The sequence below is a fragment of the Coturnix japonica genome, chromosome Z (genome assembly GCF_001577835.2).
Source record: "Coturnix japonica isolate 7356 chromosome Z, Coturnix japonica 2.1, whole genome shotgun sequence".
In the NCBI taxonomy this organism is placed as follows: domain Eukaryota; kingdom Metazoa; phylum Chordata; class Aves; order Galliformes; family Phasianidae; genus Coturnix; species Coturnix japonica.
In genome coordinates this window covers 1,083,202-1,111,123 of record NC_029547.1, presented here as the reverse complement: position 1 = coordinate 1,111,123, position 27,922 = coordinate 1,083,202, and the positions used below count along the sequence as shown (strand labels likewise).

At 51.3% G+C, this 27,922-nt stretch overlaps 1 protein-coding gene across 3 annotated transcripts; it reads right to left on the bottom strand.

Annotated features, from left to right (window-relative positions):
- Positions 1-635: 635 nt before the first annotated feature.
- SMAD7 (SMAD family member 7) lies at positions 636-26,750 on the bottom strand. Of its 3 annotated transcripts, none has more exons than XM_015887222.1 (4): positions 25,389-26,750; positions 22,797-22,850; positions 18,127-18,201; positions 636-2,501 (listed from the first exon to the last, which is right to left on the bottom strand). In XM_015887222.1, exons 1-4 carry the CDS (start codon positions 25,885-25,887, stop codon positions 1,963-1,965), a joined length of 1,167 nt encoding a protein of 388 aa, XP_015742708.1. In that variant the 5' UTR covers positions 25,888-26,750; the 3' UTR covers positions 636-1,962. The 3 variants fall into 3 exon arrangements, with proteins under 3 accessions (XP_015742708.1, XP_015742709.1, XP_015742710.1); XM_015887223.1 differs by having other exon boundaries at positions 18,127-18,198; XM_015887224.2 differs by lacking the exon at positions 25,389-26,750 and adding an exon at positions 23,279-23,461.
- Positions 26,751-27,922: the final 1,172 nt, after the last annotated feature.

The window sequence follows — 27,922 nt, the reverse complement described above, 5'->3', positions numbered from 1 at the left end:
ATGAAGACACACTAATGTCTGCCCTCTTGGTCACCTTCAGGGCACACCAAACAAGACGGGTGGGTACAAACACATGATCCAAAACCATTTTGAAGCTGGTTGGTGGGCTCGGTGAAAGGAATCCAGATGAAGGTATAGTCCATTCAGAGCAGACTCTATATCTCAATAAATCCCTTTGGGTGGGGAATGTTGAACAGAAAGGTGCAGCGTTGGGTGAACCCGCTCTTGATGCTCACAATGACTCCTCAACTACCGCATCTGTCCACCACATGAAGGCCAATAGGATCCAAGACACAGATGCTGCACCTCTCCAAAGCCCTCAGGCTCCACAGGGCCAGCAGTTTCCACTCAGAAACTTTGGTGAGCTTCCACCAAAGGTAGGAGCTCAATCAGCTACAGGAACTTCTGCTGAGGACACACTGGATGCGATGCAGAGCTCCAATCAAAGCCATGGACCTGCGGAGCAACCCAGATGGCACGCTGGCATAAAAGCCATCGTATTTTAGGGACAGGATGATACAGGATGAACACTGGGCTGCTGCCATGGGGGTGAGCTCAACCTGAAACGACAAGCAATAGGAAAACCCCTCACGCTGCTCCTCCACACCTCTAACAAAGCCACTCCGCACCGAGGGTCAAGTGTATGTTTTTATTTTTTTCATGGAACATAAAATCCTTTAGAAAAAAAACAAAACAAAACAAAACATTCATCTGGATGAGAACACCCATAGAAAAAAACCACCAATCTCATGTTCTTTTCTTTTTCTTTTTTTTTTTTTTAATTTGGCATTTGTTATTTGCATTTATATTAAAGCAAAGTGCATCTTCTCTTATTTTTCTCGTTTATACACATTGCACAATACATAAATAATGATGCTTATAAAACGTCTTTGTATTTACAAGTAATAATATATTTATATATAACATAAAATACATTTTTTTTTCCTCTTCTTTAATAAATCTCAGGTTTTTTTTTTCTTAAGAAGTCCTTTTTTTGTGTGTCTGTGTGTTTTCTTTCCAAAGCACTACGATGCCAAAGTTCCGATGAGAATGCTCTCTTGTTCATTTAAACCTTTGTACTTAGAAAAATAGCTTATGTTAAGGTCTAAACATGCTCATTGAGCTAAGAACAGTGTAAAAGTATCATACGTGTGTATGAATTCAAGAAGAAATGAAAGCACAACGGCGTCTCCAGATACGATGGCACTGGGATAACCTGATCCAACAGGTTCCGACAGACCAACTACCCTCGACGCTTTATATTCCCCATATTTCTTTTGTTTTTGTTTTGTTTTGCTTCATGTTGTTTTTTTTTGTAGTTGTTTTGTTTTTTATTCCCTAGGCTTACTTCACAACTCAGCTCCAATTGCAAAGCGTGGGCCACGCGTGGTTTCTTCGTTGTCGTTTTCTCCTCTTGTATCAATCCTTGATGATATAAAACACCATGGAAAGATGGGGGGGTGGGATGCGAACCCAACAACAGCGACGACCCAATGAGAAAACTCAATGGCAAAAACGACACAGGTAGGGTAAGACCTGGTGGGAAGTTTGTGCACCGCTGCTGGGGAAGGGTATCAGTTGGGTGTCACCAACATTGGGATGGGGGGAGGGCATGAAAAATACAGGGATCCCACCACGCTACCCAAGAACAAGTGGCTCCCAACCCACTCATCACACAGGATAATCCTTTGGGAAGTGGGAAATGATTATCATATGTGATCTGCCCCACATGCCCTCCTTATTGGTCGTTTGCACTTCTAAAAAATAGCTCTATTTATCAAAATACCCGGGCGAAAATCTTTCCACGAGCTATTTCTCAGAATGGGGGAGATGCGTGGCGGGGGGTAAAAAAACAACAACCAAAACGAAACAAAAACAAAAAGGTTGCATGAAAAGCAAGCACTCAGAAGGAAGTAATAGCAGCAAAGTAGTATAAATGTCATGAGTCCGCTCCGTCTCGTGTCATCGGTTATTAAAAATAACCTCTAACCAGCACGGGCAGCTGCTGATGAACTGCCTGGTGTAGCACTGGCCCCAGCCCTTCACAAAGCTGATCTGCACGGTAAATCCAGTCCATGGCTGCTGCGTGAACTCGTGGTCGTTTGGCCTCTGCAGGCTGTACGCCTTCTCATAATCAAAAGCCTTGATGGAAAAACCCGGGAACACTTTGTGCACCAGCAACGTCCTGGAGTCGGGGTTGTCCAGTGTGGCCGACTTGATGAAGATGGGGTAGCTGCTGCGGTTGTAGACCCACACGCCGTCCACCTCCTTGGTGAGCTGGATGCCGTACCCGATCTTGCTGCGCACCTTCTGCACCAGCTGGCTTCTGTTGTCCGAGTTGAGCTGCCCGAGGCAGAAGCCGTTCCCCTGAGGTAGATCATAGAAGATATCCAGGGAGGGCTCTTGGACAGAGTACAGCCGACCCACGCGCGTCTTCTCTTCCCAGTATGCCACCACGCACCAGTGTGAGTGATCCCCTGACTCCTGAAGAACTTGTGAATCTACGGGGGGAGACAAAAAGATGGAGAAATTGAGGACTGTGGGGGCATTCAGATACCAAAGTGATGCAATGTCATGAGTTCCACCCCTTCACGGTGCTCTCCACACATACCCTGACAACCTCAGCACCCTGGAGTTGCCCATGGCCAGGCAGGATGGGGCCTTGGGCAACCTGGCCTGGTGGGAGATGGCACTACTCATGGCAAGGGGTTGGAATCTGGGCGTCTTTAAGGTCCCTTCCAACCCAACCCAATCCATCCATAATCTCTGATGTCCCTTCCAATCCAAACATTCTCCACTTCAGTGCTCTTCAAGGACCCTTCTAAACAAACCATCCTCCAGTTCCATGACCTTCAAGGTCCTCATTCTGTGATTCCACTGTTCTGTGATGATTCTATGATCACTGAGCCTACCAGGGGTGCAACCAAACACCCTACAGTCCATCTCCAGGAACAAATTATCACCCACTGTGCAGAGGCAGCATGATAAAACAAGACATAGTTCCAAAAGCAGCTCAAAGGACACCACCCCTGGGCTCAGCTGCCCCATTTTGAGGCTTTCATGGAGCCAGGTGAGGGTGAACCTAGTGGATAGCAGCAGGGTGAAGGCCAGAAGCTGTGTGCTGTTAAGAAAAGCCACCCCAAAAACCACAAAAGCCACCCAAAACTTAGTTCCCTTTGCCCTTATCTCGACTCCATCCTCTGGAAAGGGGTTTTGACATCAGGGGAAGGGGCCAGGGGGGCTGAGTAGCACCAAACCCCCTTCCTCAATGCAGCATCCGCACCCAGTGCTGCTCTATAATCCCTCATGGCCTTTGCACCATGTTGGGACCTGGGAACCATTCATCTCTATAACTGCACTTAAAAATACCAAAATGCAACCAGGCTGCAGGAAAGTATGGGGGTGACCCAGCAACACCCCCCTTCCCTCACACCCCACCCCAAGCCTTAATGTCACTATCTTCAGTATTTTCTGTGTCGTTCACCTATGACTTCTTGCTGCTCCTCCAGCACAGGCATTTTTTATATCAAAAACAACAATAAAAAGCAGCTCCAGAACCGGCAGCCTTGCAGTGCTCATTATTTCCTCATTTCAGTGCCAGCAAGGAACAGAGTTCTGCAGTCACACACAGCCATGGGGGGTCATGGCCCCATAAGGAGAGTGTCCCAGGGGGATTGGGAGGGGAGGGGTGCAGCAAGAAACACCCCTGGGAGGGTGTTTTTCCACTCCCCCTCCCCCCAAAAACCAGAGCCATGTGGGGTGATGTAAATGCTGCTGTGCCCTCCCCGCCCCCCCTTGCCGCACCCTCCCCATGGGCTTGTTTTTTATTTACTTTTTCATTTTATATTTGGTATTTTGAGATGTTTTAACTCGCCGTCTGCTTGGAGAGTCGGGAAAGCAAAGCTAGGTTGTAAAAATAAATAAATATAAAAATCCAACCCCCACCGACTCTCCCCCTCCTGCTATTATCCCCCATAGTAAGTGCAGCCACTGCAGCTCACACGCGTTCTGCTTTACAGCAGTGGAGGGAATTTTGTAGAAGCTGTTGAACCCCGCTAAAATCCCTCTGTTTATTTTCTTTAACATAAAAGCATCCCTTTCAGGAGTGGGCGGGGAGGGGGGAATAGGGGCAGAAAGGCCTTTTTCACCCCCTGTTTGAGCCTGCGTTTGAGAAGACCCCTTAACGAGCGGCTCTGCCCAGTGTACAAAGAGGTATTTAATTGCATTTTAAAAAAATATATTAAAAAAAAAAAGCAGAAGCCAACCGCCCTGGCGATGAATGAACAGAGCTCTGTGGAGGGCTGGAGCTCATGAATGAATCCCACTCGGGTTTTCAATGGCATGGGGTGAGCAGACCTCACGGACAAGGCTTAGGTAATCCGGGATTCTGGACCGCGCGGTGTAAATACGGCACAGCGCCTTCCGCCCACGAGCTCCACTTTTGGCTGGGTTGTCTGTTCCAGCAGCCATGGGAATCACACAAGGCCAGGCCCTCTGCCAGCCCCAATGGTGCTGCTTCTCACCACTGCCGGGACCTCCCTGCTCCCCTCTTTTTTTGGCACCGGTGTTTCCCACTGAATGAATGAATGGGAAAAGCCAATGGCGTCACCGGGGCAAGAGAGCAGGTCATAAGAAAGAAGGAAAAACTGATGAAGTGATGCTGTTGATGGACATTTGATCCCCAAAAGGCTCTCTATGCTCTGTGGCAATGGCCACAAGCATAATGAGGTGTGAGGATGGCCCTGGAGGTGGCCAAGAACTATAGAGATGAGGCAACTGTTGACACAGTCAGTGGGAATGGTGGGGGTGGGCTGGAGTTGGGGATCTTAGAGGTCTTTTCCAACCTTCATAACTCTGTAAGTGGGTATGGTGATGAAGGGTCAGCAGTTGGAATGGATGACCTTAGCGGTCTTCAAAAGCTTCATGTTTCTCTGATCACTGTGGTACAGTCGTGACTGGTTGATGGTTGGACTTATGACTTTAGAAATCTGCTCCAATCTTAATGATTCTATGACTCCATGACTGGGCAAGATGGGGAGTCAGTAGTTTGACTTGATCTTAAGAGGCCTTTTCCAGCCTTCATTCTATGACTGCATGGGCATGGTGGGGATGGGTTGACCTGATGGTCCCAAAGGTACAACCTCAATGACTCTATGATTCAAACAATACCCTCAAAACACCACACTGTGTTCATCTCATGGTTCCATGCCACCTACCATAATTTAACCATTGCCATAGCTGGGACCAGGTCCTTTCTCAGTAGTGAACGCTACTGCAAACTAATGCAAAAACACAAACTCAGGCAAATTTGTGCGGGAAAAAGAAAATCTTTGAAACTTTTCAATACAAAACCCCAAATCCTGAGAAATTAGTGGATATATATATATATATATTCCAGTATATACATATACTGGAAAATGGCACAAAGATGCCGAATCCTGGGAAATCTGTGGCCACATCTCCCTCAGGCCACCAGGGCTGCTGCACAGCCAGGATGCCAAAGGCTGAGCAGCTCTTTAGGATTCTTGTATTGAGTTAAAACCACGGCTTTTACGAGCTCCTTGGAGCACACACATCCCTTCAAAGCTAAATGCCTGGAGGAGTCCCAGCGAGCTCCGAGCACTCCCACATCCCAGCAAACAATGCTGCTGCTCAATGCTGGAAACATGCATGCCCTCATTTCATTATTAAGTGCCCCTCCATTCGCTGCTATCGGTGGTTTATTATTATTTTCTATGGCTGCACGACAGCTGCCTGGGGGCCCATCAGGACCAAGGCCATTGTGCAAACTTACTGTAAAGAACAAATAAATAACGGAAAATGAGGGCAGGAAGAAGAAAAAGTTCTTTTTCACTGTGGAAGAACTGAGACTCCTCAGCTCTCTTCAGAGGAGGGAATTTAGGTGGAATTTAAAGCAACTTTTGCAGCCCAGAGGCAGAGAAGCCAAGGCCTCTGTAGGTTTCCAGCTCTCAGCCCTGTCTCGGTGCCAAGTTCACAAACACCAGCGGGGGGAGGTGGGAAGGGGAGCTTTTGTTTTGCTCTGTTTTGTTTTGACATAGCTAAAGGTTTTCCTGTAATCAAGCGACTTCTAATGAAAACAGCAAGCCGAGCACACACTGCGCTGTGGGCCAGCCCAGCTGCTCCCATCTGATCCAGTCAGGAGCTATCTGCATCATAGTCACTGCTATTTGGAACTGGGAATACCACTGCTCCTGATTAGGCCTTTAAATGCCCCTAATTGGATCTTTTCCCAGTGATGTTACAACTATGCGTTAATTACATTACCCAACTGCAGAAGTGTTTGAACTGCAGAGATTGACGTGGCTGAAGAGCTGCGCCCCGAAGGGTCTTTCCATGCTCTTCCTGCCACCACACCCCTCTCCTCTCCTGCATTCCTCTCAGATGCCTGGGCTGGGATTTCCCACCAAGAGGTTGCCCATTTTGGGGTGCTCTCACTCAAGTGGTGGCCCCATAACCAACACCAGCATCCCAACAGGAACTGGTAGGTGGTGGCCCCATACCCATAACCATATCCCAATGGGAACTGTAGGTAGAGGCCCTATATCCATGACCATAACAGGAATAGGTAGGTGGTGACCCCAGACCCATGATCAGTAACCCATTGGGAACAACAGCAGCAGATAAATTAACACATGCACTGAGTGTTGAGACCAGATGAAGCAAATGCTCCTCCTCCTTTATGTCAGCACACGTGGAGGGCATCTGAGCTTAAAAAAAAAAAGGGCTGGGCTGGTGTCAGCACAGTGTGTCATTTAGCCAGGTCTGAGGCTGAGACAGAGCTCAGCACATCATAGCCAGTAATCCCCTTTGCCTGACCTCGAGTGGCACTGGTGAGCCAGGGGCTGGGCCATCCCCCCTTCTTCTGCTGCTCACTGAGATGGAAGGGATGGAGACACCTAGGTTAGACAGCAGGGACAGAAAAAGGACGAATTTGGCAGAGCCCTTCCTCAAGGACCCACTGAGAACTTAATCAAGGAGAACACTAAGCAAGCCCAGAGCTAGTCAAACCTAAGGGAACAGGCAGCATGCCTTCCCTCCTCCCTCCCAGGCCACTTGCAAGGTCCTTGGGTGGGGGAAGAAACAAAAACAAAAACCCCAAAGTCTAGAAAAGTCCTTCAAAGACAGATTTCCAGGTATGACTTGCAAGAGCAAAGAGAAATCCAAATTAAAGGGCACGCTCTACTGCAGAAAAGGGTCTTTGTGCCTTTCCTGGAGCTTGTGGGCAGACACCGCCCAGGGGAACGTTTACCCCAACCCTTTTGTGCATCAGCTCCCTTGCTTTTGATGGCTGGCATGGCTTTTGTAAGGCAAACTGAGAGATCCTCAATGTGTTCCACTCCACAGCAACAACCTCCCCAGACAAGGAAACATGTTGAGGCCCTAAAACACCACAACACTCAGTCAGACCAACACATGCTTTGGGAGCTCTTAATCTGCAGATTATTGACACTGTAGACCCTGACATCCCTTCAGGAACCATTCCAGCCCATCGTGTCAGTGGGTGCTTAGGGAGCCCTTAATCCGCGGATAGACAGGCTAGACCTTTGTCAACGGTTTACGGGCTGTGTCTCTATCTAATTAGGCTGTTCTTATGACTCAACCTATACAGCAATGATGCCGGCTAAAGAGCCTTCAGATGGTTTATTTAATTTATTAGAGAGTTGCCCACCCCAATGTTTTAATGGCTCCTCGATCCCAGCAAAACAAGTCAATCTTGTATCAAAATCCATACCCTCACAGGTTTTGTTCACAGAATCAGGACAGAGTTTGGGATTTCCCAATGTTTCCAAGCAGGGCTATGGTTTAGACTCATTTAGCAGCGTGTGATGCATTAATAGAAGCGCTCTGTTCCATATCCCATGGGAACTCCATATCCAGGCATCCCATGGGGACCCGAGCAAGAAATCCCATCACCTTTACCAGCGCAGCAAAACTCCTTCATGAAATCAGGACAAAAATGGGGTGGGAAGAGGAAAGAGCGGGTCCCTGAGGACATCTCCTATGGCTTCCAGCCCAATGTAGGGCACTGTGGGCCACCCTTCTCCCGGAGTGCCCAGCTGGAACCTGTCCCCAAACACTGGGGCTCAATTCAAGCACAGACGGAAGAAACCAAACCCTGCAATGCACACTAATGGGACAGCAAAGAAAGAACACAAGTGAAACTGCTGGGTTCATCGAGTCCACCAACCCAGAAATCTGATTCACAAACATCCTATTAGTCACTGCTACTGTCTAATTACAGCGATTAATCAATTACCATGGCTAAAAATTACCCGAGAAGAGAAGAACCCTTCTTTGTGCCCATTTTCTTTCCAAGCCACTGGGCTGAGCCACTGCTGCAGCACAAGGGGAAAAAAATCCCCATGCACACCCCAGAAGCGCCCGTCTGCCGTCTGCAGCGGTTAGAGCGGAGCCAGCTGACTCCAGCTTCCTCTGCACCAGGCTCAGGGCCTCATCAGCCATGCAAATTATAGAGTAGTGCGCTGTCTGAAGGCCGAATTTCGACTCAGCTCAGAGAAAAGCCTTAGAGGAAGGGCGGGGATGGAGAAGGCAGCCAAATCCATTCATAATATTTACAGTAAATGGGCCTCTCTGCTGTTGTTTAGTATACAGTCAGCCTAATTATTTTTGAAGTTTTAATTTAAAGAACCTTCTTTATCTGCCTCTCCTGCTGCACCCCTCAAAGGTGTGGGAAACTTTGCTCCTTCTTCTCAAAGCACCAGAATGGGAATCCCTCCTCCCCCCTGTGCCATGCACCAAGACCTGCCCGGATGGGTGGGAAGGAGGCCCCCCCATGGGGACAGGGACAACCCCCAGGATAGGAAGGAATGTCCAAGGGGGTTCAAGCCAAAACAAGGAGATGTGCTGCATCCGAATGCAACGCTCACCCAAGACCCCTCTGGCACAATTCGTGTACTACTGCATCCCAAGGGCTCCAGTATGATCCAGCAGTGCATTCTGTACAAGCAGTTGAGACCCCATTTTAATGCCATTATGGGAGATTACAGCAAACCCCAGTAAATATGGAATCACAGAACCTCTGAAGTTGGAGAAGATCTCCAAGATCCTCCAGCCCAACCCCAAACCAGCCCTACCACCACACCCACTAATCATGACCCTAAAAAGAACCACAGGATCATTAGGATTGGAGAAGACCCCCAAGACCAACCCAGACTAAACCCCAGCCCACCCCCACCATGCCCAATGACCATGTCCCTGTGCGCCACATCCCCACATTCCTTCAACACCAACCAATGGGGGGTGGTACCGGCCCCCAACCCCGTTGGTGAGCCAACACCTCCCCTCCAGGATCCAGCAGGGCACACCCCTTCTGCACCTCAACCCAACCCAGAGACCTTCAGAGAAAGGAGAAACCAGCACACAAAGAGCTCCTGGCTCCTGACAAACCAGCCCGGACGGAGCTTGCCAGAACTCCCACCTTGGTGACAGCACCCTGCCCATCACCCTTCCAGCACAGGCATGAATTGCAAGCCACCAAAGACTTGGCAGGTCATGGCCCTCCCCAGCACAGCCCTTAACTCTCCCAGATCACAGAACCATTCAGGCTGGAAAAGACCACTAAGACCACCCAGCCCAACCTCCACCCATCACCACCAACTCAACCGTGACCCACAACTTGGGGAACTGGGTTCCAGCGCAGGGATATGGGGGCTGCCCATGTGTGATCCCCAGACCGACAACATGGAGCTACACGGGCTGCATGGTAGAAGGGCTGTAAAAGCCCTCCTAAACCTGGAGCAGAGCAGGGCACCATGTCCACACGGATACCCAACACCCAGATGTGTGCTGGGATCTGTTCCCAAGTGCATTCCACACACACACACACACACACACACACACACACAGAGATCCCCTCCCCACAACACGCTGACCTGCAGCTCTCCCCCAAGTTACTGCAGGAGCAAAAACAGACGTTTCCCTTAAAAAAAAAAAACAAAAAAAACCATATAAAAACAAAAACAAAAAGAAGCCCACCACCCACCCTGCGCCGCGTTCCTTCCTAGAGGGCAGGGAGAGGCTTTTGCAAAACATGGAAACGCGGAACAAAAGTCCTTTTCACGCCACCGTGCCCCCGCCAGCCCCGCTGCGTAACCATTATGAAAACGGTGGAGCGGGGTTGGCATTTGGAGCATTTACTGCATTCCTGCCAATAAATTCCATTCCCGGATCCGCTGCAGAGCGGCCCTCTCCCCCCCTCATTCCTCTCGGCTGGCTTTACAGCCTCAACGCCGCCGCGGGGCCAGGGCCCTGCGAGGGGGAAAAGCACCCCGCGCCAGACTGGAGACAGAGCGCAGACGGAGCGAGTTAATCATTACTGCTGTCTGCCTCCGTAATCTAATCACGGCCGCTCCTAGGAGCACGTGGCACAGCCCTGGTGCTCAATGGAGATGGGACATGGGGATGGACGGACGGATGGATGGATCTGCACGGAACCCCCATGTTGGCCAACCAAGAGACTGAGGGCTGATGAAGGGTTCTTGGCTAGAGCTGACAAGGCAGGGAGCTGCCCAGCCGTACAGCCCTCCCCGCACCTCTCGCTTTGCTTGGGATTAATAATGCGGAGCAATTAGAGAGAATATTACGTTCGTTAAGTAATTAACCCTCCCAGCACTGCAATGGAGCTGGCACCCCTGGTTGGTGTGGCTGGGGCCAGCAGCTTGTCCTGAGCCACAAAGCACCAGGGGTGAAAAAACCCAACAACCACTTACTCATGGATGAAGCCCTCCCCAAAATTGCTTGCTCCTGGGTGAACCTCCCCCCAAAACCTGCTTGCTCCCAGATGAAGAACCCCCAACAGCTGCTTGCTCCGTGCTGGAGGTGGCTTTGCCCAGCTGCACAGTGGCACCGGGGCCACCTGTCCCCACATCCCATGCACCGTGCCATCCCCCCAGCCCCAAACCCTGCTCCTCCCACTCCAGAAGGTGACGGCGGTGACACCGCAACACAATTTTCCACGCTGGCTCTTGTGGGGCTGTGACAAAGCGCAGCGAACCCGCAGGGCTCTGGGCGTGAAGATTTATGGGTTTGTTCCTTCTCGTGAGCTCCAGCGTCTCAGCCCGGCTTCCAAAGAAAACGAATCCATCGCTTCAAACACAGTGATGTAACCTCAGCTCCCCACTCCTTTTCCAAATAAAACTGCTGCTATCCGATTCCTGCCCACGGGATGGCTTTATGGGGTTATTCAGTCCCCTGCCCCGCAAACTGAGAGCGCAGCAACCCCACGGGGCTCCACAGCCTATGGAATTTCCCTATGCAGTAACCAGGACCTTCCCACCAGTGGCACATCCCAGGAATTTGTAGCATCCTGAAGGCAGCGCCATTGGTTTCGTCAGCGCGAGTCAACAGAGCAAGAGCCAACTCCCCCGGCTGTAAAAGCAGAAGGTGTTTGGACTTCCCTCACCTCCCCAGATCAATGTTTCTCAGCCTTAAAAATGGGGATCTGAGAGGTTTGGGATGGAGGGGATGGGATGGGATATGAAGCAGCTCTGCCCCGTGGAGCCACGTGGCCACAAGGCACACCGCCGTGAGCTGGCGCTCATTGAATCAGCACTGGCAACCCTACAAACAGAATCTATTCAGAAAGAAAATTACTATTCATCAGCTCCGGCTCCCTTATTATGTGCACATCTATGCATGTGCTTTCAACAACACTCCAACAGCCCAACAGCCGGAACCCTTTGTTTTGGGGAGAAATCTGCCTTCCCATTTGCCCCCCACAAAGAGAATGCATTTGAAGATCATGAAGGGTTGTGCTTCACCCTAAAACGTCAATGGAAGTCGTACAGTCACCAAATCATCAAGGTTGGAAAAGACCTTCCAGATCCCAAAGCCCAACCCCAAACCACCCCCATCAGTTCTCAAACACCTGCAGGGACGGAGGCTGTCAAGAAAAGGGTTGTGACACATGCTGGATGCCCCGCTCTAATTCCAAGGTGATTATGGGTGCTTGTGAGCTGAGACAGTGATGGGACACTGAGGATGGGAAAGCAGGAGAAGAGATTGAGGAGAAAATGGGGAAAAATGGACAGCAGATTTTGGAAACCAGGAGAAGAGACAACGGGGGAAAATGGGCAAGAAATGAGGTGCTGACTCCCCCAACCAGCTGGGATGAGGGACACAAGGGAAGGAGCTCATCTCCACCCCCAGGTTCATCCTCCAACACCATGGACTCAACTTCAGGACCCAGAGCCATGCTGGAGCCTAGGCAGTGAGGTTAGAAGGGTAGAGAAGGGCTGAGCCAGCTCTTGCAGAGCTGCTCCCTCTCTATTTTTATTTATTTTTTTCTTTAACCTTTTTGCAAGTTAAAACCAAGATAATGACGCTGGGTGGGGACCAGCTTGGAGAGCCGAGCAGCCAAACCAAAACTCTCCTCCGAGCCAAGAGCTTCCCTGGCCTCACCATTTGGGGAAGGAAGCTGAGAGCAGCCATGAAACGATCCCTCCGTGCACCGAGGTGGAGCACACGGGCAGAGGTGACCCCGCTAGTAAAATATTTTTCAACATAATGAAAATAAAATAAGAGCTCTCCGGCTGCAAGCTGCGCTCCGTGGGGCTGCGCCCCTCCTTCTCTGCTTCCCTCTCCTTTCTCCTCCTCCTTGGCACTTTCTTCCCTTCACTAATAACGCTGTTTTCTTGCTTTTTTTTTTTTTTCCTTTCCCCCTTCTTGGCTCTTTTCACCTAAAGCCTGATGTAATTTCCTGCCCTGTCCCAATGTTTCCTGTTCGTTAACAGGGTGAAAGTTATCATCACGCACTTCAACGGCGACCCGAAAACCAGTGAGAAAAAATAATAAAAGCAAGAAGCAATGAGAGAGAAGGGCAGACCGGGTGGCATTCCCAATATTCCCAGTGCCACCCTATTCCTAAAGAGCAGCCAGCGGCCGTTTGGTGACAAAGCAATGGGATTTGGACAAGAAGGCTGTACATGTGAAGTGGATTTTTTTTTTTACTTTGCACGGCGACACTAAAACAGAGACCGTGCCTCAGCAGTTAATAATATCCCTGCGCTGAAAATAAACTGGGAAGGAAGCTCCTTTGTGACAGTGGGCGGGCGGCCAGGCTGCGGCGTGGGTCATTCAATCTGCCGGGGGTTGGCACCATACAAAGCCTGGCTCCCAGTGTTTGCCCTGTGTCAAAGAAGGGGTTTGGGGACCCCGATGCATCCCCATGCTCCTGTGTTTGCCATGCACACCCAACCACCATGCTGGCAGTGCTGGTGTTTGGAAGCGCAGCCCCAGTGACCCATGGTGGGTCGGTGTGTGGGGTTACTGTCACTGTTCCCATAGTGTAACTGATACCTGCAAGCAGACAGTGGGGATGGAATGGCTCCGGCCCCGTACGAGTGTTTGTGTCCTGTCTCGGTTTCAGTGTCCCCAACGATCGGGTTTCCGCCACTCACTGGGACATTTTATTTTGCAAGCAGAGAGTGGTTTGGGTTGTTTGCCAGTGCAGGCACACACCCCTCCCCGGCTCCATGCTTCCAAATCCACTTTTCTACCCTCCTTCCTCCCCCCAAAAGCTCCAGGCTACAGGAGAATTCTCAATGGCCCCAAAGCCACATAGAAACACAGAATGTGCACAGGGACATGATTTAGCAGAGGGTTGTTAAGAGTCAGGGTACTATGGTCAGGTTGTGGTTGGACTTGATAATCTTTAAGGTCATCATGTAATTGGGAAAGTGGGATGGGGTGATGCATTCCCATCATTTGGATTATAATCCATCCCGGGAGAACATCTTGGGGAACATCCTAATCACTAAGGCTGAGAAAGACCTCCAAGACCAACTACAGCCACTGATGCACCCCAACCATGCCCATTCAGAGGTTCATACAATCATTAAGGTTGGAAAAGACTTCCAAGAAGTCCAACTCTCAACTCATCGCCACCGTGCCCACTCAGTCATAAAGCCACCAAAGGCCTCCAAGATCCCCAAACCCAACCAACAACCCACCACTCCCATGCCCACTGACCACTAAGCAGATACACAAAATCATCAGAGCTGGAAAAGACCTCCAAGACCATCAAGTCCAACTGTTGACCCACTCCTACCATGCCCATTTCCCATGTCCCGAACACCCCCCTTCGGCTGCTGACTGCCTTTGGGCTCCCACAGGCTGAGTGCCCCATAGAACCAACCCCCCCTTGAGCAGAGGAGCAGTCGGTGCCAGCCCGGCGGTGCCGCGGTCAGCTGATGCTGAGCAGCCCGAGGCTCCTCGCCTGGCAGGCAGCCTGCAGCACGCTGGCTCCAGCGCTGTCATCCTGCATTAACCCCTGATAACCTCCGCCCTGCAGCATGGGGCCAACGCTCTGCTGGGAGGCTCAGGAGGAAAGGGTGCAGCAGCTTTATGCAGCGTTGGATGTGGCCAAAAAGGAAAAAAAAAAAAAAAAAAAAAAAAAAAAAAAAAAAAAAAGGAAAAAAAGGAAATTTAAAAGGAAGACATAAGCTCACAAATAAATCAAGAATAACTGACCCACCTCTCCCCCCCAAGAAAATAATAATAATTAAAAAAATATAATTCCAAGCAATTGTTTATCCTTGGGACAAATATACAACCTGAGCTGCACAGGAAGATGTCTCAATTTCAGATTATAATAGGATGCCCATTTGTAAATAAAGGCATTTCACAGAAGGCCATAAACCCTGTGCTGGGGGAGGTGGAAGGGGTGACCGGAGCCACGTGGGACTGCTGGCGGATAGCTGCGGGTCTGGGCAAGGTGCTGCTCCCTGAGAGCAGATACCAGCGGGGATCAGAGGCATAGTGCAACATTCCAGGCCTGCCCACCATCCCATAATGAAATGTCACTCAGTTTCACGTCGCCAAGACAGAGCAGATCTGAAGGAAATGCTCCATCAGACCACACCACGTCTGCTCCCCGCCTCCAACCTCCACTTGGCCTTCTCCATCTCCTCCAACATCTCACAGAGATCCCACCCCTACACTGGGACCTCCCCACTTGGAACTGGGGCTGCTCGGGGTGTTGTGCCCATCACATCCCCCCAGAGCCACCCCCACGCGCTCTGTTTGGAAGCAGAGCACTAACCAAACCCATCTGCTGGGAGCAAGCTCCAAACCCAGGAAGAGCCTCCCTCTGCCTCCTGTTTGCAGGAATTATTTTTTTCCCCAACTGGATATTTTCTCTAGGTGTCAACATGAGGAGCACCCAGAAAGGGTTTGGGTTGGAAGGGATCCTGAAGACCATCTAGAACAACCATCCTGGTGGCCAACGCAAGAACTACCCATAGATATAAAGAGAGGTAAAAAAGAGGGAAGTCCCACACAAAGCAGCACAGTGGGGGGCAAGAGCTGGAGAGGGGAGAGCCAGGGCTGCGCCGTGGGTCAACATGAGGGGACGTGGTTGTGCTGATGCTGCACAATGCCCAGCCATGCTGCACGCACGCTCCACAGGTTCTCTCCTCTGGTTCTAACCTCTGGAACAAACCTTATCCCCACCCTTTTTTTCTCTTTCTTCCCCCCCACCCCCCACCATTTACAACTGAAGCCAACTAGGTCACAGAGGCACCATGTGGCCGTGTCCCCTCCCTCTGTCCCCACCCCTCGCACTCTGTCCCCTTCCACACTGCTGCTGACAACACGAAAACACAACTCCACCTCATAGGAGGGCACCCTGAGCTTCCCACTCATCCCTCTGTGGTTCTGCATGCGGCCACTCATCCGCTGCCTGACACTGTTACCCAACTGGTATCGAATCTGGTATGCAACTGGTACCCAGTGGTACTCAACTGATACCAAACTTTGTGCCCAACTGGTAACCACCTTGGTACTTAATGTGGTGTCCTAGCAGTACCCAACTTCTACTCAACTCATACCTAGCTTGGTACCCTACCAGCACTCAACTTCTACTCAACTGCTACCCATCTTGGTAGGCAACTTGTACCCAACTCAGTACCCAACCACTACCCAACTGCTCCCCAACTCGGTACCCACCCAGTATCCAACTGTAACCCAACCGCATCCAACTTGGTCCTTGCACTCACAATGTGCTCCATCACACTCCTCCTGGCCCAGCTTCCAAACCCACAAAAATGGGTTTTCATCACTTTTATTAAGCCCCCCACTGCAAGGCCACCACAAGCTCTGGGATCTCCAAGAGCAGAGAAGGATGCAGTTCTCCATTGGGAACCTGCAGCCCTTGTCTGCCCTAAAGAGCACCGAGAATGCCCTGACTCCTTAAGGTCCCCTTCAAACACACACTTCTGCTAACTTAAATATGCCAGGGGTAAAAAGAAAAATAAAAAGGAGTAAGTTGGCTTTAGAGAATTGCTGCAAGCAGCGTTTATTTTCCTTTCTCGACTGGGTCCCTCCAGTTGGGAATTTTCAGTGCTACACTTCTGTGCACGGAGCGGGGATGCCAGTAAATCAGTGCAAATGCAAAACAAATGCTCTTTCATGTGGAGGCACTCGGCTTTGTTTCACGGCCTGTGTAGCTAACCGTGTCCCTCCTGAGTCAACTCTCCTATCAGCTCCTCATTAAGCTCAATGGCTACAATTACATTTGTGGAGGGAAAAGAGTGAGCAATGATCATAAAAGGGTCTGTTTCCAGGCTTTTCTTTCCTTTTTCTTGGTGGGGAGGAAACCTTAGATTTAAAACAATAATAATAAATCCAAATGTGTGGGATATAAAAAATTAAAACAAAAATTGCACTTGATGAGGGGGGTAGGAGCCTTCTTTTTGGGGTTTGTTCATCACAATCCCAGTGCATCCCACTCACCAACCAACTCCCCCCCCCTCCTCAGCCCTGGGGAACGCGCCGGGTGATTTCCTGCAGCCCAGGCCCCCTCCCTCCTTCCCTCCAGCACAGAGCAGCCAGACGAGATGTTATCAATCGCCGGCCCTTGCAGAAAGCCCCCTGCTAAAAGCGAGTGCTTCCTCTGCTTATTTCATGTGGTATCCTGTGGAACTGAGCTCTCTCCTCCCCTCCGCAACGGGCACATTTCAGGAGGAAAAAGGAAAAAATAAAATAAAATCAACAACCAAAACAAAACTATCTAACAACATCCTTACTGTGTTGTTTTGCTTCTCAGCTCCTTTCTTTTTTTCCAGACTTTTTTTTCTTCCTCAAAGCCAAAGGCTCCAATGACAAGAAAAAAAAAAAAAAAAGAGGAAAACCCAGTGCTAAAAACGACAAGTTGCTGCATTCCCTCTCCCCCTGTTTGATTAATTCTCATTAGGGCCCTTGGACAAACAATATGCTCCCCTCTCAAATGACAGCCGGGGTATACATTACACCCAAAGAAAAACAAACGGGGCTAGCTTAAAGGCATCCACACCAAACACCATTCCTGGAGAGAGGGACGGCCCCGCGTGCGCACAGCCGACGTGTTTCTGGAATTCCATCTCAGGGCAACGTGGGGCATCAATGCTCCATGAACCGTAAATCAGGGGGACAATCCAACAAAGGAAGCACCTCCCAGCACAGTGAGGACATGCAGGTACATGGTGTCAGACACTTAGCACAACTCCTTTAATCCTGGCAACGTCAACGTACAGAGTCCAACCGCAGACATAGGAGGGCAACGGGGGCTTTACACACTGGGATAAACAAAGGAGGATTGGGAAAACCATTCTGAACAACACGTCGTGTGACGGCACCTGCAAGCTAAAGGAGGTGGGAGGTGGGGAAACAAGGGAAACTCAACATGCTCTGTGGAGATGCATGAAGTATCGGGTGCCGGAACCCCGAAGAGCAGAGCCCAAGGCAGTGACCAGGTATGGCTCTTGTCCCAGGGACAGGACATCACTGCCACCGTTGCCAGGCAAAGGACACCACACTGCTTCAAGAACACATGAACCCGACCAAAGCAACGCCAACACCTTCCAACCTTCCAGCACACCTCGCTCCAAAATCAATGGGGCATGAGGCTGGAATACAAAGGAAACGTCAACTTCTGGGGCTAGACAGCTTTCCCCGGCATTTCAACACATCCTCTGCATGTGAAATTAAACCAAATTCTCCTTCGAAGCACACTCTTCCCAATGAAACACACCCCCAAAACCTTTGGCCGAGGCACCCAACAGGACACGAATAGAGACAATCAAGTAGGGTCAAGGAGAAATGTCTTACCTGAGAGCCCCCCAGGGGCTAGACAATTAGTTCCCCCTGTTTCAGTGGAGGAAGGCACAGAGTCTGGACAACCTGCTGTAGCAGAGGGAAAGAAAAAGGAATCAGTGTACATGCATTACTCTGCAGGCTCCAAGCAAAGCTGCAAGCAGTGTGCACATTCCGAAGCGTTCAACAGGAAGCGATTACTAATTGGCTGCACAGACATGGCAGTTCATCAAGAGGCATCCACCCTAACTCATCACCTCAATCAAGACTCTGCACAGCACTTAATCACTGGCCCCGTGCTGATTACAGCGCGGCAACAAATGACAGACTGGCGGCCACCTCTCCATCTGAGTCACCAGGGTAGGACATCAGGCCATCCTTGTGATGGAGCAGCCAAAATTGTGGCTTTCTGCACCAAAGCAGTCACCATCTGAGCTTGCCAAAGTGGGAGCCACTGAAAGGGAGGAGGTGGCTCATTGGTCTAAGTCTGTGCTGCACTGCTTGGGTATTGGACCTCTCCAATCCCAACTTTACGGATCTCCCCATCCCCAGACATGCAAGCATCTCCTCTCCTTGCTCCAGGTGACAACAGCCAACACCAGTCCCCTGATCCTACAGCTTTATCATCACAGCCAGGGGGGACACAACCCCAAGGCAACACTATGCCTGAAAGGGGATGGAGGCAAGAAGGAAGACCCACAAAGTTCACACAGATCCTCAGTCTTTAGAATCCTAGAATGGTTTGGCTGGAAGGGACCTGTCAGATCATGGAATCACAAAACGTTGGGTTGGAAGGGTGTTGTAAGATCATGGAATCACAAAATGTTGGGTTGGAAGGGCTCTGTAAGATCATGGAATCACAACACGTTGGGTTGGAAGGGCCCTCACAGATCATTCAGTCCTTTGGCAGGTTGCTGGAAGAATCTGGCCTCATCAGGGTGACATCCCTAACCACATCCCTTTGCTCACTGCTCTATCTCAACACAAGGGCTGCCACCAAGAGAGCCCAGATGCTCTTTCCCTACTGATAAGTCACATCTCCAGACTTCATCCCTGAAATCTCAATGAAATTAAAAACAACAGCAGCAACAAAAAAAACCCATCGCTGTGTGCATAACCTCCTTTTATCAGAGTGAAGTCGCAGCCCTCACAGGAATATACAGTTTAACAGGATACACTTAATCACGCTGAAAACAATAGAGGAGACAGGAAATGGACTTACTTGTGAAACACTGCACACTATACACTCTCTAAATGCCTTCAAGTGTTTGCTGTTCTTTAAAGAATTTTGCCTTTTTTTTTTTTTTTGGTGGGGTTTTGCGTTTTTTTTTTTTTTTTTTTTTTCTCCTTGTATTTAACCCTTTCCAACCCAGGCAGAAGATCCCCTGTGCTGTGTCTCTGAGACAACCTCAGCTGCTCAGGTTACAGCTGTGGTTACAAATGTGGTCTGCATACAGGACCATCCCACAGGTCCCTGATGAGACCTTTGGCCTTCCAAAACATTACAAAACACACAGAGGAAAGGCATGGCAGCCCTTCATCACTGCTTCACAGCTCACACATCCCACTCTCACAGTGTGCCACTTCCAACCCAGACACTACCCAACCTCCAGCTCTCACCAATGCCATGGGGGCACTGCCAACATCCCAGTGGCTCCTGTCCCATGTAAGCATGGGATAAAGTACTGGCTTGGATTATATCTCACACCTGACACAGCACTTGTTCTATGCAAAGCTGTAGAGAAGCAGAAAATGTCTTGGGTTACAAGAGATCATCTAGACCAACCCTGAGGCGTACGGACAACAGCCAACAGTGTAATAACATCAAATCCACCCCAACAACTCCAACACACCAGCCCCAGCCTTGCTCTCCTCAAGCCAATGGCACAGCCCCTCAGAACCTCCACCACTAACAAGAATGTGCCAATCCCACAACACAGCAGACACCATCACCAGAACCCATGTTGGCTCACAGGGGGCATGCAGAGCTCCATATTATGGTATGGTTGGACCTGATGACCTTGGAGGTCTTACCAGCCTCAACGACTCTATAAGTCAGCATGATGGGGTCAGGTCAAAGGCTGGACTTCACTTCAGAGGTCTTTCCAACCTCAGTGATTCTATGATGGAGAAACACTGGGAGCACATTCCCACCTCCCCAGACAATGCTGCCTTTTACCCAGATATTGGGTATCCAATATCTGATTTACCCAATGACCAACGAAGGCACCAAGGTCCTGCACTGCATCCAAAGACACGCCAGGTCAACAACACTGTGCTCTCCCACTGCCATGCACTGACCTAACCCAAAAACCACATCATGAAGGTGGGAACAGAGGGAGCAGCAAGGAGGTGGATGGATGCTGGGACACAAAATCCTATGGCTCAGTGCAAGCCGAGCTGCAGAGGAAGCCCCAACCACCTGCACCGACACACCGCGAGCTCCACGCGCCCCGCGGTCACAGTTCAACTGCCAAATGGGCTTTTATTTCAAAGGGGAAAAGGAAAAAAAAAGAAGGGAAAAAAAAAAAAAAAGAAGGCTTTTTGGTGAGTAACCCAGTTGCTGCCGCGCTTCCGATTGGCAGCGTTAATCACTTCCTATTGGCTGATCCGCATCACTTTTCCTTTCGAAATGGCACATTCCTGCTCTGCGGCTTCTGCTGTTTACACACATTTTGCTACCTTATGTCAACACTTGCTAATGAATAAATATGTCGCCGGGCTGCTGAGAGAGAGGCCCTGGTGGAGGCAGACGGGACAGTTCAGCCTCGCTCATGGACTGATCCCAGCATTAACCCATCAGGGCAGAGCCGTCTGCATAGCACTTTTAATCCCATGGGTGGGGAGAAACAAAGGTTACCAAGGAATGGGCCCTTATCACACACACTTCTATGGGGAGCATCTCCTTATCCAGGTGAAATCACACTGCCTTGTCCCAAAACCACCCATCACAGAGACCTCAGGGCATGGGATGCTGAGCCTCCCATCACCCCCTCCTCCATTAATCCACTCGTGTTTTTTCACCCCATAGCAAAATATCCCTGTGCTATGGGGAAGGATGGGACCCCACCATGGGACCTAGGTCACCAAGGCACTGGGGCTTCCTCCATTCATTTTCTGAAGAGAAAAAAACACAAAAAAACAACAATTGAAAACGAAAAGGCCAATTCCAGTCAATCCCGTGGGGCTCATCCCAACTCCAGCAGCCAGGCCGAAAAAGTGCGGAGCAGTGATTGTGGCAGGGAAGTGCCGAGCAGTGACTGCAGGAAGCTGCTCTCCAAAAGGCCAAAAGGAAAAGAAAAAAAGAAGAAGAAGAAAAAAAAGGCAATAAACCCTACAAACTGTAGGCAAAACTGTAATAAAAACCCAGAGCTGCTCTCCGAAAACACATCTTGAAATCACTCTGCCAAGGGGCATCACCACGGGGCGCTGAGCAGCCACGCTCACCTCTAAGGACAGAAGGATGTGGGGACACAGGGATGAGGGTTCCCCCAGGTTACCCCCACTCACAGCCTGACCCCACTCAGCCCCACGTGCTTCCAAGCAGGAGCTGACACAAAACTGCTGCTGCCAACCCCAGCTGGGGGTCCTCAGCCACCCCAACACCCAACCACAACCAACACAGTGCTGCAAAAACCCCCTTTTCCAGACTCTCCCTAACAACTCTTCCTCATTTTCCCAAGCCTACAGCATGGGATTATGCCCCTGCAGCCCTGCACGCCTCCCCCAGCCCATGTGTCACATCTCATTGCGAGCTGCAGCCATCACCCCAGCCATCACCAAATTCCTCCCACCCCACTGCTCAGGGGGGACAGCCAAGGTCCCACAGCAGCCCCCAAAGCTGCAGTGACAAAGGCAGTGCTGCCTTCCCCACGTTTCTAACCAGAAATGGCTCTTCTTCCTCCATTTTTAACCCGTTTATCCCCACTTTAAACCCATTTTCCTCCATTCTTAATCAGCCTTCCCCATTTTTAACCCATTCCAAGCCATTTTCCCCCATTTTTCACCTGTTTTCTCTCAATTCCCCTCCATTTTAACCCGTTTATCCCCATTTTTCATCTGTTTTCCTCCATTTTACTTCGGTTATCCCCACTCTCAATCCATTTTCCTCCATTTTTAACCCGTTTTCCCCCATTTTTAACTCACTTATTCCCACTTTTAATCAATATTCCCCCATTTCTGATCATTTTCCCCATCTGTAACCTGGTTATCCCACTTTTAATCCAGTCTTCCACCTTTTTAATGCACTTTCCCACATTTTTTGATCACTTCTCTCCATTTTTATCCAATTTTCACCCAATTGGTAACCTATTTATTCACATTTTTCAATTGGTTTTTCCCAATTATAATCAATTTTCCCTATTTGTAGCTTATTTTCCGTAGTTTAACCTACTCATTCCTATTTTTAACCCAGTTATCCCCATTTTAACCCATTTCCCTGCATTTTAATCAGTTTGCTAAATTTTAACACATTTTCCTCCACTTTTAACCTGTTTGTCCCCATTTTTTATCAGCCTTCTGTTTTTAACCCATATCCCCTCATTTTTAATCCACTCCTTCTCCTTAATATGGCACGTTTATCCTCATTTCCAACTCATCCATCCTTCACTTTCAATCTATTTTCCTCCCATTTTAACCCACTTTCTCCCCTCCCCCCTCTCCCTGCAGACAGTATCTGCACTCACCCGTCGGCTTGAGGAAATCCATGGGATATCTGGAGTAGGGCGGAGGGGGAGACTCTGCAAGGAGAAAAAGAGCCGAGAGAATGAGAAGCTGTGCCATGAGAAAGAACAAACAGAACGACAGGCGATAGGCGATAGACGATACGATAGCGGCATTCCCGGCGCTGAGCCGGGCGGGACGGGACGGGACGGGGCGGCCGTCGGGTAAACAAAGCGACGCTGGCGCCGGCGCTGCCGAGCGTCTGCGGGGGGCATGGGGCCGGGGGGGGGGGCACTGAAAAGGGGGATAAAAGGAGAAAAAAGGAGATATTGCGAAGAGACCGGGGGTGGGGGGGGAGGGATCCCCCATCCCTACAACCCCACGTGGGGAGTTGGGATTTAATACTTGTTTTTTTGTTAGGGGGGATGGGAAGGGGGGGTGGGGGGGGTGGCTGTATTCTTGACCTCATTCATACATTCCCTATGTCCTTCCCCACGTCCCTTACCCCAGTCCTATATCTCCAAGTTGTTTTGGTTTTCTTTTCGGTGTGGAGGGGAGAATTGTTATTGTTTCTACATTGGCTGCATCCTTGCCTACAGCAGGGGGTTGGAACTAGATGATCTTGAAGGTCACTTCCAACCCAAACCATTCTATGATCCCCAAACCCACTCCCACCTCCCCCCAGGTTTTTGGAAGCTGAGAACTGTAATTTTAATCGGGTCTTCAGGGTGAATAAGTTGGTTGCATCCCCATCCCCCGCATCCCCCACCTCCAACCCCACAACCGCAAGTTTGGGGGCTTAAAAAGTTATCATTTCTCCTGGGATTTTAGGGTGGGAAATGTTGTCTGCATTCGTAACGCATTCCTACATTCCCCACCTCCATCCACAATCCCATCCTCACATCCTCAAGTTTGTGGGGGATTGAGGATTATCATTCTTAAGGGTTTTTTATTTTAGGAGGAATAACTTGGCAGCGTCTCCAATCCCACATTTCAAAGTTTTGGATATGGGGATTTTTTATATGACTATTATGTTATCATCATGCAGACGGGACAAGCTAATAGTATCCCCACTGCCTTCCCACAGCCCCACACCTCAAAGCTTTAGAGGGGCTGAGAATTATTATAGATATTGGGTTTCTAAGGGAAAGAAGTTGGTTGCATCTCTATCTCCCACGTCCCCACTTCCATACCATCCCATCTGCAACCCCATCCCCATTCATGACCCCAACCTGATTCCCTACCCTATTCCTATAACCCATCTCCACCTCCATCTGCAACCCCATCCCTATCCCTGACCCCAGCCCCACATCACTACCTCCATTCCCATTCCCAGACCATACCTCAGCCCCATCCCCATATCCCTACCTCCAACCCCACACTCCAGCCCCAGGCCATAACCCACCCCCATCCCCATATCACTACCTCCATCCCTGTCCCCAGGCCACAGCCCAGCTCCAGGCCATAGCTCATTCCTGACCCCATCCCCATACCAGTACCATCTTCATCCCCAGGCCATACCCCAGCCCCAGTCCCAGGACCCCATCATACCCCAGCCCCATCATTCCCATTATATTCCTATCCCTAGGACATACTCAACCCCTAGGACATATCCAGCTCCAGCCCTGTATCACTACCTCCATCATCCTTATCCCTAACACATACCCAAGCCCTAAGACATATCCCACTTCCAGCCCTATACCACTGCTTCCATCCCCAACCCCAGGACACATGCCATCCCCACCAGGACCTCCAGTCCCACCCTTATTACCTCCATCTCCATCCCACTATACCCCATCCCCATCCCAAGGACATACTCCATGCCCACCTCTCCAGTCCAATCCCCATCATTACCTCCATCTCCATCCACATTTCACTACCTCTGTTCCCACCCCATTATACCCCATCCCTAGGACATACTCCAACTCCACCACTACCTCCAGTCCCATCCCCATTTCACTACCTCCATTCCCACCCCATTATGTGCTGTCCCTATTACATACTCCAGCCCCAGCCCCATATCACTAATATCACTATTCTCCAGCCCAATCTCAATACCATCCTTAGGACATACTCCATCCCCATTACTACCTCCATTCCCACCTCAATAAACCCCAACCCTAGGACATATCCCATCCTTAGGACACACTTCAGCCTCATCCCAATTTAATGCCATCTCTAGGACATACTCCAGCCCCAGCCCCATATCACTATCACCATCCCCATTTCACTACCTCTATTTTCACCCCATTAAACCCCATCCATAGGACACACTCCATTCCCAGCCCCATGTCATCATCTCCAGCCCCATCCCAATTTAATTCAAACCCCAGGACACACTCCATCCCCACCACCACCTCCATCCCCACATCCCTACCAACTCCACCCCTAGGACATACCCCATCTGTCAACTCCCAGTGCACACTACACGAGTTGGGATGTGGGATACCCAGAATCACAAAGCCACGACACCCATCCCTCGGACAGAATCACCCCCAGCCCCCGGCCCAATTCACCGCCACCCCCACCCAACACCACGACCACCTTCCACCCCCACATCAGAGCCGCCCCCATCCTCACCCCGTCCCCACATCCCCCCGCCCATCGCCCCTTACCGAGCTCGCAGAGGCGGCTGAGGTGGTGCGGGTTGCAGCACACGAGCTCGGTGGGCGCCGCGCCGTCGGCCTGGCAGCAGCCTCGGAGCCGCTTGAGGGGCGCCCCGTGCCGCAGCTCGGGCCAGCGGAACACCCGGCACAGCAGCGCGGGCAGCGCGTCCCGCTGCGCTCCCAGCCGCGCCTCCCCTCGAGCCGGCAGCAGCACGCAGGGGGTGCGGGCCGCCCCGCGGGACTCGACGGCGCGCAGCAGCCCCTCCAGCTGCCGCTCCTTGCAGCGCTTCAGCACGGCGTGGGTCAGCGCCTTCAGCTCGCCCTCCGCCGCCCCCCGGCCGCCCCCGCGGGGGGGTTTGGCCGGGCAGCACCCCCGGTTCCCCCCGCCGCATGAGTGCGGCCGAGGTTCGGCCGGCGCTGCGCCGTCTCCCGTCTCCTCCTCTCCGCCGCCGGGTGCGCGGCTCCGCCAGAGCCGTCGGACGAGGAGCGAGCGTTTGGTCCTGAACATGCGGGACGTGAGGAGGGGCCCCCGGCTACGGCACGGGCATGGCGTGCGCCGAGCATGAAGGGGCCGGCAGCCGGGGCGAGGCGGGGGGCAGCGGCGAGCGGGGGGGGGGCCCGGCCGGGGTGGTGCATGCGCCAGGCTCCGCGCTTTGATGGCCGGGGGGGTGCGCAGCGTGAGGGGCACTCGTGCTGCGCGAGGTAAAAGGGAAAAAAAGCGGGGGAGAAAGAGCTCGGAGGGAAGGCGGTGCTCGGCTTTAAAAATACGAAAAGATAAAAGTGGGAAAAAACGCAAAAAAGTGACAAATCAGCGCAGTTTCACGGCGCTTTGCTTGGAGGTGGGCAGCGCGAGGGGTGACCGCGCCGCGAGGTGAAGGGGAGCAAAAAGCGGGTAAGCAAAGGGAGAGTTCGGGGGTGCCGTTCCCCTTTAGTAAGTGAAGGAGAGAAAAAGGAGAGGGGAAAAAAAAAAAAAAGGAAAACAAAAAAGAAAATGGTAGAAAAAGGAGCAGTTTCACTCCGCTTTGCTTGGCTGGGGAGAGAGGAGTGAGCAGCACTCAAGGGTTGCCCACGCTGCGAGAGGTGAAAAGCAAAAAAAGTCGGGGGGGGGGAAGAGAAAAACCCGGGGGTGCCGCTCTCCTTTAGGAAAAGGAGAGAAAAAGGATTAAAAGGGAAAATGGGAGAAATCGGCGCGGTTTCAGAGCGCGGCTCCGCGGCGCATCGCGCGGGGGGGGGCGGCCCAGCGCGGGTGCGGAGAGAGCACAGAGCCGGGGGGAGCCGTGGGGCTGCCGGGGGCCGCAGCTCCCATCAACGCACCGCGACGAGAGGGGGAGAGGGGCGGAAAAAATGGAGAAGGGCGAGGCAAAGGGACGGGGCGGGGGGGGGGGGGGGTGGGAGAAGAAGGGAGGGGGGGGGGGAAAGAGGTTAAAAAATAAAAAAATAATAATAATTAAAAAAAAAAACTTTAAAAAAATAAAAATGTAAAATAAGTCTAAAAAAGGAGCCCGGCGGCCCTACGTGCGGAGCGGCCTCGGCGCGTTCGTCCGCGGAGCGAGCAGCATCGCGCGTCCCCGCTCCGCTCCGCTCTGCCAAGGAGAGAAACGGGGCGAATGAAGCGCGGAATGTAAGCGCGGCCGCGGCTCCCCGCCCCCACCCTCCCCGCAGCCTCTCGGGCTTTTCTCGGTGATTCTTCTCCCTCCTCCTCCTCTTTTTGCCCCTATTTTCCCCTGCTCTCCCCGCTCACACACCCGCACCGCCGCGGCTCCGTCGTTCCCTTTTGCCTTTTTTTTTTTCCCCTAATTATTTTTGCGCGGGGGGAGGTGTGTATGTGTGTGTAGGGAGGAGGGGGGAGAAGCGACGGTGCGTGCGCGTTGTGGCCGCGCCCCCCTTTTCTTCTTCTTTTTTTTCCCTATTGCCTCCCTTCCCCCCCACCCCCCTTTCCCCCCCGCCCGCTCCGTTTGCGCGCAGCCCCATCACGTGGGCGTCTAGACAGCGCGTCGCTCCGGGAGGGGAAAAAAAAGGAATTATATATTTATCTCCATCCGCCCGCACTGATCCGACGGCGCTTTGCGCAACGCGGGGTGCCCGGCGGGGGGGGGGGAATGGGATGGTCCTGCTGCCTGCAGGGAGAGGGGGGTCCCCAGGGGTGACCCCCGGCAATGAGCCCTAAGGGATGGGGACCCCCCCCATAAGTGTGGGGCAGCTCCTGCATAGGGGCGTGTTACTGCAGGGCTGCCATGCGCTGTGTGCTGTGTGTGCGGTGCTGCATGCATGCAGCGTGCTGCCTGCTGGGTGTTGCATGCAGCGCTGGTACATGCTACATGCTGTGTGTCATGCTGTGTGCTACCTAGTGTGTTATGTGCCAGGTGTTACATGCTATAGGGCATGTTACATGTTACAGTGCTATATGATACTACATGGTATATGGCATGTTACATGTTGCAGTGCTATATAATACTACATGGCATATGGCATGTTACATGTTGCAGTGCTAGATGGTATCACATGCTACATGCTGTTACATGTCACCATGCTGTATGGCGTTA